Genomic DNA, 12996 nt, shown 5'->3' with positions numbered 1-12996 from the left:
ACTGTTTTTCCCTCGCGCGAGCGAGCGAGCGAGCAAGTAAGCATTCTCTCATTCGATGGATTTCTGCCTTCGCAGCTCAGCAGAGGGTGTTAGATCTGCCAGTGAACACCGGGCTGAAAAGTCCAGAATCTCTCAGCGTCTGTCTTTGTGATACAAAAGCGTTGAACGAAGCCGTCGGAGTCCGAGGAAGGATGCTAAAGATGTAAGAATCTCGGATTAATTTTACTGCGATGCATTGAGATGAACGAGGTGTGATTTCAGCACCACGGGAGAAAGAACAGCTCCCGCGCCGTGGATATGTTAGAAATGCACAAGGTCAGTGATTTGCGAGCCCGAAAAGCCAAATAATTGATTTGAAGATGTCATTCTGTACGCTTTAAGATTGTTTTGAGAGCATGCGATGGGGAGGTGATGAAAAAAAGGCTTCTTGCTGTCGATTTTTTTCAATCTGGACATAGCGAGCTGAGCATGGATATAATCACAGAGAGTCCTCTGCTTTTTTAGACTGGAGATTTAACTAATTTCTCGTCCTCTTGCTGATTGTATTCATGTCTTGATGTCAGGGATGATTGTGTCGTATTGAAAATGCTGCTTTGGATTGTGTTGCTGAAGGCGGCTCTTTGTGTAGCTATTGGGAATGTTACAAGGGACGTCTGTAAGGAGCAGATCTGCTCCTGCAACGCAATAGAAGGCGATTTGCACATTGACTGTGAGAAAAGGAGCCTCACGAACCTGCACCATTTGACAGGTCCGAGTTCCCAGTTTTACCATCTCCTGTTTCATGGGAATTCTTTGTCCAGACTGTTCCCCAACGAGTTTGCTAACTTTTACAATGCCGTGAGCTTGCATTTGGAGAACAATGGCTTGCATGACATTGTGCCTGGTGCATTTCTGGGACTGCAGCTCGTCAAACGGCTGCACATCAATAACAACAAGATCAGGTCTTTCAAAAAGAACACCTTTCTCGGTTTAGACGACCTGGAGTACCTTCAAGCCGACTTCAACCTTCTGAGGGACATTGACCCGTCCGTGTTCAGGGACTTGAGTAAGCTCGAAGTTTTGATCTTAAACGACAACCTTATTAGTGCTCTTCCTATCAACGTGTTTCAGAACGTGCCGATCACGCACCTTGATCTGAGAGGGAACCGAATAAAAACGTTGCCTTACGAGGGGATTCTAGAGCAGATACCTGGCATCGTGGAGGTTTTATTGGAGGACAACCCGTGGGATTGCAACTGCGACCTAGTTTCCCTAAAGGAATGGCTGGAGAACATACCGCAGAACGTACTCATTGGAAGGGTCATTTGCGAGGCGCCCACTCGGCTGCAAGGGAACGACCTGAACGAAACGGCCGAGACGGAGCTTTGCCCTTCAAAAAGCGGCATGGATTCCAGCCTGGTGGCGCCTCCCACCCAAGACGAGACTCCCAATCGCAGCCCCCGTCCCACGCCCTCGAAAACGAGCGGGGTGACGGAGTCCCACAGCGGTGGGGGAGGGCATAACAAGGGCCGTCCGAAAGCCAGGGAGAACTGGCAGCTGAAAATCAAGCCCACGGCCATGGCGACGGGTGCCGTTGAAAGGGAGCTGCCGGCTAATTCGACATGCCCTCAGTCCTGTGATTGTAAGCTGATAGGAACTAGACAAGGGCTTGGGGTTAACTGCGAGGGCAAGAAGATAGAAAGCGTGGCTAATCTCAAACCCAAACCCCTGGGCGCGCATGAGTTAAATCTGCGTGACAACAACATTCACACCATCAGAAGGAACCAGCTCAGAGGCTACCACAGCTTGAATTTGCTCGATTTAGGGGGGAATAACATTAAAATGATCGAAAACGGCACTTTCCATAACCTGACCGAGTTGAGGTGGCTCTACATGGACAAGAACTACCTGGATACGTTAATGGCAGAGATGTTTGCTGGACTTCAGAACCTGGAGTATCTCAGTTTGGAATATAATGACATCCAGCTCATAATGCCAGGCACCTTCAGCCCGATGCCCAACTTGAGGGTGCTCTTCCTCAACAACAACCTGCTCAAAGCTCTGCCCGTGGATGCATTCTTGGGAGTTTCTTTGTCCAAAATAAGCTTGCATAACAATTATTTCACATATCTCTCTGTGCCAGGCGTCCTAGACCAGCTCAACTCTATCATCCAGATCGATTTGCACGGGAACCCCTGGGACTGCACGTGCAACATCGTTCCCTTCAAACAGTGGACAGACAAGCTCGGGGCAGACGTCATCGTGAGCGACCTCAAATGTGAGTCGCCCGAGCAGTTCTGGAAGAGGGATTTCCGGCGGATCAGGAACGATCTGATGTGCCCTCAACTCTACGAGAAGCTCTCCCCCACCTCGCTGTCCAAAAACAGCACTTTCCCGGCAGACACAGGGACGCGGCCCAACTCCTACCTGGAGCCTAGCAGAGTGTCCATATCGGTGCTCGTGCCCGGTCTGCTCTTGGTTTTCGTGACGTCTGCCTTCACCGTGGTGGGAATGCTGGTCTTTATCCTGCGCAATCGAAAGAGATCGAAGCGGAGAGACGGCAACTCTTCTGCGTCAGAAATCAATTCCTTACAGACAGTATGCGACTCATCCTACTGGCACAGCGGAGCTTATCATGCGGATGGGCCACACAGAGGTTACGACTGTGGTGCCCACTCTCTCTCTGACAAATGATGCTCAAGGAGGCAGGAGCGAGCAAACGGATGAACTGCGTTTCGTATATTGTGGTGACAATGGAGGGCGACACTCAAATATTAGACCTCAGACTCGCCTCTGTGGAAAAAAAAAATAGCCTATTTTTGTTGCTTCGGTTGAGTATAGCGTCCATCAAACACTGCAATGGGGCCCCCACTGTTATATATGTATAGAGCCTCTCTCTCTTTCTTTTTCCTCCCAGCTCAGACTGCAGACACGCTCAAAAGAGGACGTGGGAACGGTGCACGAACGCATGAATGTAATGTAAATAACAGACTGTAACATATCTGCATGATTCGCATGGTCTCAACACACACTGGGAACCACTACCATAGTAACAAGGAAGCCAACGCGACCCTCCTTTCGTGTCATCAATATATATATATATATATATATATATATATATATATATATATATATATATATATATATAAATATAAAACTATATATGACTATATTAAAAGTGCCATTTCTTCTATTTTTTGTCAGTTAGAATTTGTATTTGCTGTTTGATTTCTCGTTCTCGAAGGTGGACAGGCCAAAAGGTGGAGATAAACAGTAGTAAATGCATGTACTTTACGTTTTATAGGTTGATTGTTGTTTGGTTGATATGGGGATAATTTATGTTTTTTTTTTTTTTTTTTAGTGCAGATTTCTCATGTATCTGCCCAGTCATCTCCTTTATGAATGTAAAATGTATTTATCTTATAGCGTGCCAACTGTTGACATGTTTGGGATGCAGATAAGCATGACCGATTCAAGTCGCTGATGTGCTTATGCTGCGAAAATTCAATGTAGCTCCAGTGGATCGTGATCTTGTGTGTCGATGGATAAAGCGTGTGGGTACAAGGATGATGCAAGGGTAGGATTTTTTTTTTCTTTCTTTTTGAAAAATGATTTGTTTGAAGGGGGCTTTGGTATGTGCAGATTTTGAACCGTCTACAGAGTGCACATAGACTAAGATGCCTTTATTTTTATTTATTGTTATTATTATTAATTATTATTGTTCTTTTTAGGGGATGAAGGATTCCTTCACAAAAGCCTATTATTCACTGTAAGTATTGTGAGCTTTTGTAAAGCCATCTATTTTGTCCAAATACGAGAAAGGAATATTACGCCGTTTGCTACTTCGATACGTCCTATAAAGCGGATGAAAAGGTGTAAATATATATAGGAGAAGCAGACCAGAGGCATGCCTGTGAATTTGACTGATGTCATCACAGCAGCCGTAGATCGAATAGCTGCCTCTAGATGTTGCTGTTGCCTCTCAAGCATATGAAACCATGATGGGAGCTGTAGTTCACCGGTGTGTGTAGGCGAACCAACATTCATGTTATCGACATAACTAGGCCTAAGCGTGTCACTGTGATGGCTAAGACTCGCAGAGAATGGCAGGATCAAATTCAGTAGTGAGGAACACGAGTTGAACGCTGTTTCCAAAATGCCATTTTTACAAACGAGATGTAGAGCGCAGTGCCGTGCATCTTTCTGCTAGCATTTAAATGTCACTGCTGATGTTTATGAGGTTGAGTTTGTATCACTGTAATGATTTTACAACAAAAACAACATAAATAAAGAACGGCTAAAAGCTAAAATATGGTAACCAGCCATCCATTTCCATAGTCCGAGTACCATCTAGATTTTGTAGCTTACCTTTTTATTCTTCTTGGCCCTAATTATGTTATTGAATAATACAATAAGAAAGTTCCATCCAGAATCCTATTTATGGCCATGCCTTGTTGCAAGCGTGGAAAATATTGGCACCGGAAGATGCTTTTCTCTCTTACCTGTCCATTTGATTTAGGTTGCACAAAACAAAGTCGGTTGAATTGCAATCCAGTAGAACGTCCCAACGGGGTTCCTGTCATATTGCAATGGTTTTACTCTAATGTAGATTCAGAGCCTTCAGAGAGATGTGTGTTGTGACTCACACTGCACATAATAAATATATAAATAAATAATAAAAAATTGTTCTTCCCCCCCAACCGACCGAAATTGAAGGGTGACCTTCTGATCTATTATATCTGTTATACCGGTTCTGGCTGTCCATCAAGGCATCTCCTTCTCTCTCTCTCTCACTCTCTCTCTCGTCATGCGTGGAAGGGTAATTATTTGTCGCTCCACTGTGAAAGACTGTACCACATTCTGGCTTATCTATTATTTGGTGCATTTTCCCAACAGTTTGTCTCAGAGTTACATTTCTATGCTTTGCTACATTTGATCTGCTTCTATTTTGTTAAATAAAATGTGGTGGAGGTTGAGTGAAGTTACAGTGGGTTTTTTTTGTTTGTTTGTTTGTTTGTGAATGTAAAAATGTCCTCTTTTTATAAAGGTGTGATGTTCACATTTTGGTTATGAAATTATCAGTATTATACAATGCAGTGCATTATGGTGAAGATAATGATCTCTGGTCAGTGTGGTTTATATAAAGCGCTAATGCTTTACAAGCTTTTAAAAATGAAATGCACTTTATGGTATCAAATGAATACATGCTCGCACAGGGAAAATATACTGAATGGATTCTGTCTAGCTCTCAAAAGGTCAGCTGACTGTAGGTGGATCATTCCTGTTATGCAGTATGTCCAAAATTAATATTTATGTTGTAATGTACTTTAAGAATTTTTTTCTAAAAAATGTACTAGACTTCCAGAAATATGTTCAGACTCTTAAATTTCTGTAGTTAAAACAGTTGAGCATAGCGATATAGAATCACTAAGGTCGTGAGTTTGATTTCTAGGGAGTGTGTGAATAGATAAAAAAAAAAAAGTATCTGGGAAAGTATCTGCTAAATGTTTTTAATTAGTATTATTATTTTTTTTACTAGATTTTTTACAAATTGTTAAGAAAATGAATAGGATGTCTGAATAGGATGCTTATTTTAGAAAAGTAAGGGTTTGATGGTTAGATTACATGTGGGTTTTTTTTTTACTTTTTATTTTAATTATCATGCAATAAAATTGAACAAAATGGAAGACAAACCAGACAACTATTGTTACTTACGTATATTTGTGTTGTTGTTAAGAGTCTAACATGACGGAAACTAATATTGAGGATTTTTTATTTTATTTATTTTTTTAAGATAAACAAAAATCTATCAATTGTAGAAAACTATATGATTTTCATCTTTAAAAACTGTTAAATTAATATTTTCTGCAGGATCTTAAGAGATATTTGATGGGGACATAAAATGCAAATCAGGAATGAGCCATGTCCGTAATTGAAGGTCTTTCAAAAAGTGTTTAAGGTTGAAGGTCTTTGAGTGTTACAAAAAAAATAAAAAAATCCAAACTGTTGTGCATGGGAACATTGAAACTGGCATGTCGGAGACAGCATTGCAGTGTTGTTTTGCATATTTGTTTGATGTGAAATGTAGGTCATACTCTTAAGGCAACATTTTCATCATCTCTGTTTGGAAAAAGACTCACTGAAACAAACCTAAAAAGGAAAATGTTCAAAGTAATTTTAAAGTTGTGTTTAGTATATGTGTTTCTTGAGGCCACAATGCTGATTTTCTGGGTTCAAACTGTAGATCACTGTTATGAAGAGAACCAAAAACCAAAGAAATATATTCCAGTTTAAATACTATATTAAGCTTTAATGTAGGCTTACACATCCATTGTACATGTTTTTGTTTACGTGTTTGTTTGTTTGTTTGTTTGTTTGTTTGTTTGTTTGTTTTTACAAGTAAAAAGTACAGTGGTAATACCATAGACGTTGTCAAATATGTGTTTAACCCAAAAGAATGGTTCATTCAAAATGACAATTTGCTAACTATTTACTTATTCTCAGGCCATACAAGATGCAAATGAATTTATTTCTTCACAGGAACATATTTGGAGAAATGCACTGTAGCATTGCATTACTAGTTCACCAATGGATCCTCTGCAGTGAATGGGTGCCGTCAGACTGAGAATCCAAACACCTGACAATAATCCACAAGTACTCCACACCACTCCAGTCCATCAATTAACATCTTGTGAAGCAAAAAGCTATGTTTGTATAAAAACAAATCCACCATAAGAGCTTTTTTTTTTTTTTTTACCTAAAATATGAGTTTTCTAGCCATAATATTGCTTTCTCCAGTGAAAAAGTCCATCTCCTGTTGTCCTCTCACATCAAAATCCACTGACATATTTGTTTAGAATTGTCTCTCCTGATTCAGATGAGATGACTTTTCAATGGAGAAAGGAATATTATGGAGACAGGATTTTTAGCCAGAGGTCAAGATGTGAAATGCCTTAATTGTGGATTGGTTTTATACAAACACACAGCTTTTTTACTTCACAATATGTTAACTGATGGACTGCAGTGGTGTGGATTATTGTGATGTTTTTATCAGCTGTTTGGACTCTCATTCTGACGGCACCCATTCACTGCAGAGGATTATTTGGTGAGCAAGTGATGCAATGCTAAACTTCTCCAAATCTGCTCTGATGAAGAATCAAACTCATCTACATCTTGAATGAACTGAGGGTGAGTAATATTAAGCAAATTGCCAGTTTTAGTGAACTATTCCTTTAAATTCAAAACAATCAAACAGTTAAAATCTACAGAAAAACCTTCCCTATCTTAATTATGATATCTGATCATTTTGGGCTGCAGAGATCTAATTGACAGTATGCAAATTTCCGCAGCTGTATCCACATCTGCACTGCAATTCTTGCGAATTTTCTTAAATGATGAATCTGGCCATGAATTACTCGGATAAAGATATTCACTAGGGTATGATCCTCAACACGGGTTGAATGGTGTTCTTGCCAAGCTGGTTAATCAACACTAGTCCTCTTTGTTCTCTCGAGGGATAGCAGTTGGCTCAGCAATGCTGGTCTCTGTGGTTTCACGATTTTCCCATCTTAACAAATTACGTCCCATCACCTCCCGTGAGAAAGTGAACCCCTAATTTCCCTGTGTCACCCATAATTTCCTTTCAGTCATGGCCTCCTCTCGTACATCCTTTAACAGGTTTTGTGTCTGTGTTCCACTCTTGTACTCTTTGTTCAATGGCAAGAGAGCTTTGTAGCCCCCTTCCTTCACTTGGGAAGAAATAATTGGTGAATAAACGTGCTAAATCAAAGAAGCATGGCCTATATGCCAGTGCGGGGAACTGCAAACTCAAGGAGGTGCTGTGATTCTTTTTAGGTCTCCTTTAATTTTCCGAAACACACTTGGCAGCGGCCCAGAGGTAACTCGGTGCACACTAGCACCGTTTCTGCATCAGAGTTTTTTGAATTAGTAGAGCTGGTCAAAGTTGGCGTCTCAAGTAGGCCAAGGTTGTTATACTTAAAACTGAAATTGTAGAACATCAAAGTGATATTAGCTTGATATGATTTATTTTTTATTGAACAGATAATAGGGGGTATTTTGTGCATTTTTGGTTTTGATGAGAGGTTGGTGTGACTGGTTGGACCATTTGCCTTATATTTCAGATGTAAGGTCAAGCTGTTGTAGAAATTGTACAGTTGACCAAAAAGTACAATTAAGCCTTAAAATCCTCAAAAATGTGTTAATGTCTTTGCAGTAGAAAACAAAATTAAAACCAAGTGTCATTTATTTGAAAGATGGTACAAGCACACAAAGCAAAACTTTTCATTCATTCATTCATTAAAAAAAAAAGAATAAATAAATAAAAGTTAGGTTTCACATTATTAAGCAATATATATATATATATATATATATATATATATATATATATATATATATATTTAAATATATATATATATATATATATATATATATATATATATATATATATATATATATACTGTCTTTAATAAACACCAAGATCTGTGATTGTCAAACATAATTTTATAGAAAATTAGTTTGGCAATGAAAAATTGAAAGAAAGAAAGAAAGAAAGAAAGAAAGAAAGAAAGAAAGAAAGAAAGAAAGAAAGAAAGAAAGAAAGAAAGATATAGAAAAAAAGAGGCTTTAAATGGATCAAAAAATACATTTATTATGTTACAAAAGATTCTATTTCAAATCAATGCCGTTTATTTGAGTTTTCTGTTTATCAAAGAATCCTGATGAACATGTATCATGGTTTCCACAAAATACGAAGCAGCACAACTGTTTTCAACATTGATGGTAATATTATCAAATCAGCATATTAGAATGATTTCTGAAGGATTTCTGTATTTTGCATAATAATAAAAATACCAACCCCAAATTTTTAAAAGGTATGTTTATTATTATTATTATTAATTTAACATTAATAAACAATAAAATAAAAAGTCTTCTGTGATTTCTAATGTTTTTGTTGTTGTTTTTTTTCCACCCACGAGGGACTGTCCATGAATCTCATGTCATTGAAGGTATCCAGGAATCTGCTTTCAGAAAGAATACCTGATCCAAGGCCGCTCTGTACCGCTCGAACAGACAGATGGTGAATCAGACTGTGACAAACTCATGCGCCGCTCCGAGGTGTGTTTGTTCCCTTTCTGCTCAGATTGAAGGCCTCGCTGATTGATTTGTGCTGTTTTCCTTCCCCCTTTCCCATCTTCAGCTCTAATGGGATTTAAGGGATTTGGGTTTGGTCCTTGATGCCCAATGGATCAATAAATTGTTCAGCAAGGACACATTGATTGCTTCTTTTGGATCCTGCTTCTTCTTTGCCAAAAAATATGTGAACTGTGAAGGTATTTGTGCTTTATCAGGGTTGCATATACCATGCCTAAGCCATTGTGCTCTTGCATCCTTGCAGACATGTTGCTGAGATGCTTTTATTCTGAAGGTCTGTGCTTATATCGATTTGTTTGTTTGGCTTTTAGATGCATTATTTGTGAAGGGCCAATACTTACATCTGTTCCTAAGCTGTTTCGGAGGTTTCCTTATTCTTTGCACAGTCTCCTCTCGCAATTAAGCCCCGTTCCCTTCCCTCAGTCACCGACGTGGTTCTTTCAAGGACGTTCCTGTCTCTGAAATCTTCGAAATGCACCATTTTGTTTTGCGGTGAATGTCAGAATCATTACTGCCTGCTGCTTTTTTTGAGGTTTCACCTGGCTTTTCCGGAGCAGGAACACTGCTGTGATCTGTTGTCTGCTAAAAAGAAGCATCCATATTTCACAGAAGCCAAGCGCAGATTCGGTGTGAGAGTGAGGAATTACTGAGTCACTGGCTGAGCTGCTGAAGGTATGGGTTATTAATGAAACAGCTGCATGTGAAGATCATAGTAGGGCAGATCATTATGTGGAGACTCATTTATGATGTTGGCAGTGTGTCGTGACTGCTGCTGTTAAAGGTGCTGAGGTTTATATTGCAGGTTATAGGTCACAGCTCTTGGGACTTGAGAAGATGAAGCTGTAAAGATGAGGTAAACGTACCCTAATTGCATAAACAACTAGATTGTCATGTTTTTAGACGATTTTGTGAGTGCTTACCCATGCAAAATTAATTGCTGATATTCTAGCGAGTTGTCAGGGTGTTGCTATGCAGATCCTAAGGCATTCTGAGTGTTTTTTGCACATTGCTATTCATTTGTTTGGATGTAATATAGGTGATGTAGCTGTTGGAGGGTTCTGTGGTTGATTACTGTTAATGTTATGTCTACCAGGTGTAAAACACAAGCACAGAAACACAATATAAGTATATATTAGTATCATTAGTATCATCTTTTTCTTATTTGCAAGCAGATAATGTGGCAGGTTGAACCAACCACTGTTTACATGTGCATAATTTTCTGATTAATGTCCAGTTAAGACTCTATTTAAGACTCTATTAAAGTTTCACCTTTATATACAGAGTTTTATGTTATAATTAAGATGTTTAATGTTTTAGAAACAAGTTTCTTATGCTCGGCAAGACTGATTTTAATCAAAAACGCAAATTAACACAAATTGAAATTACTTTGAATATATTTTACAATATAATTTATTCCTGTGATGCAAAGCTGAATTTTCAGCATCGTTAGTCCAGTCTTCAATGTCACGTGACCCTTCAGAAATCAATATAATATGTTGATCTGCTGCTCAAGAAACTTTTTTTATTATTATTAGTGTTGAAAACAGTTGTGGTGCTTTATATTTTGTAGAAACCATTACATATTTAAGAACACAATTGGGTAGATTTTTAAATAGATTTGTATGCAACATTATAAATACATTTATTGTCACATCTGTTGAGTTTAATGCATCTATTCTAAATAGAAGTATTAATTTATTTAAATAAATCTTATTGACGCCACATTTTTAAATGGTTATTTGTTTTATCTTTTTCATTTTTAGATTTATTTTCATGTAAATAATATGCTCACTCTAGCAATTTATTATGTTACGTTTTGGTCAGTAATTCAATCCAATCATTAAATCCCATTCATGTTGTCAACAATAACACACAGACAATCAAAATGAATTGCGAAATGTAGGCCAAGAGACTCTTTCAAATGTAGGTCAATGTTTGTAAAATGATAATGGATGAAAAATGTGTTTTGTTCTGTAATTTTACTTTTTACAACCGTGCAAACTGATGAATACAGACATATTTGAATTTCTAGAAACCAGAATATTGGATTAATCTTGTTATGCTAAACATGTTGATGTGTTTAGTAAAATGAGACCAAATCCTGATTAATATCAGAATGTTCTTGTACATATGAGGATTCAAGCACAGGCTCACTGCCATTTACTTGAAATAAATCCACTGGCATGTAGACAAAAATATCTAGTTCTTCTGACTTTAGCTCAGTGTGAGAGGTTCCTACTGTTTGTGTATCTCAAACAAGGCCACAGCTGGTACGGTGTACATCTGTGATGATGTGCCTGGTTGCACTTTCAGCCACAGTAAGTCTAATTTCAGCTACAGCCTCTGACCATGAAATATTTTTTTTTTTGTTCAGTTGTTTTTATCATTCAGATCAGTCAGATGCTCTGTTTGGCCAGAGGCCGAGGACGCTGTTACGTCGCGCTGCTCTGATTGCTGAAAACTCAGGTAGAAGTTGCTTTCTGATTGCTCTTTTTATGCCAGTTCTTCTTTGTCAGTTTGAGAGTAGGAGCTCATCGAAAAAGTATGATAATAATAATAATAATAATAAAGGTGCCTATGCATCCCTGTGCTGGTTTGTAGGCCTTTGGATTATCTTTGCTTCCTGAATTTAAAAAGGTGAATATGTTAAATATGTATTATTATTATTATTATTAGAGTATTGTATTTTTAATAATTGACTGATAATCAATATGCAGTATTATTTTCAAAATTAATTTGACATAATAATAATAATACTTTCTCCTATAATGTTATGCAAAGTTGTTTTGTGATCTGAATTGTCAACAGTTTATTTTCTTGGTTTGAGGCTGTCTAATTGTTAAGCTACAAAAAAATTAATAATTAATAATCTTTTAAACAAGACACATCAGTTTGAGAGCAGAAACTCATCTAAAAAGTTTCAATATGTAACGTATTCACAAAAAGAATTGTTTTTAAAAATTCAGGATCCGAAGACAATCCGAAAGGCCTAGAAACCAGCACGGGGGACGTCGTAGATCCCCTACTGACAAAGACGGAGTGCCAGACTTCTGCTGACTGTCATTTCTCAGCCTGTGGAGGTAATCCAAGATCCATCATCGAGATGCTTTGATGTGATGCTGATTGATGACTACAGCACGATACGACACATCGAGGACCGGCCCGCAGATGCTGTGGGCTTTTGACCGAAAGTCCCAAGCCACTCTGTCAAGAAGTGATCCATCCATGGGGGCTTCCAGCCGGTGCTGTATCTAAATGAAATTCAGTTTGAAAGTGATAGGGGCCTGTGCAATTGGATTTCGGTATAAGGAATGACGGCAGACGATCCAGCGAGAAAAGAAAGGCCAGAATGGGGGAATAAAGCAAAGCTAGGAGATGATGGGTAAGCGTAAGGAGATGGAGCTCAATTTAGCATGCAAGGTTTTCCACCTCCTCCATCTGCGCTCGGCATGACTACGGTGGACTCCTCTCCTCTCCTGGGTTCTCCCACGGGTTTAATTTATGGTGCCGGTCGAGCAGCATCACGCATTTGAGCCTGACAGCCCACGCGCTGCTGGCCAGTCTGCCTTCTGTCTGTCATCTCTCGCATCTTTACCATCACGCTTCGCTCCGCACCTCCGCCTCTCGTCTTCAGCCCCAAAGTGCTTCTCGTGAATCCTGCTCTTGCTGCATCCACTTAATATCAAACCGGTGAAATATTATTCAATATTTTCTCTGAAAACCATTTGAGAAAATGAAGAGACAGTGAAAGCTCAAACAGGGCCTAAAATTAACATTCACCAAGCCTCTTGAAACGGTGTGGTTAGTTCACACAGAATGCATTTTTGCTTTGAAAAACATGCGATG

General features: G+C 38.9%; 1 protein-coding gene across 1 annotated transcript; it reads left to right on the top strand.

Moving 5' to 3' along the window:
* Positions 1-585: 585 nt before the first annotated feature.
* On the top strand, positions 586-2673 carry LOC306872450 (SLIT and NTRK-like protein 1; the record flags this gene model as incomplete). The annotated part of the gene is made up of 1 exon (XM_079421011.1): positions 586-2673. The coding sequence occupies one exon, from the start codon at positions 586-588 to the stop codon at positions 2671-2673; it is 2088 nt and encodes a 695-aa protein (XP_079277137.1).
* Positions 2674-12996: the final 10323 nt, after the last annotated feature.

This window comes from Barbus barbus (genome assembly GCF_936440315.1).
Source record: "Barbus barbus genome assembly, chromosome: 7".
Classification (NCBI taxonomy): Eukaryota; Metazoa; Chordata; class Actinopteri; order Cypriniformes; family Cyprinidae; genus Barbus; species Barbus barbus.
The sequence above is the reverse complement of the archived record's forward strand: the minus strand, read 5'-3'. Positions and strand labels throughout refer to the sequence as shown.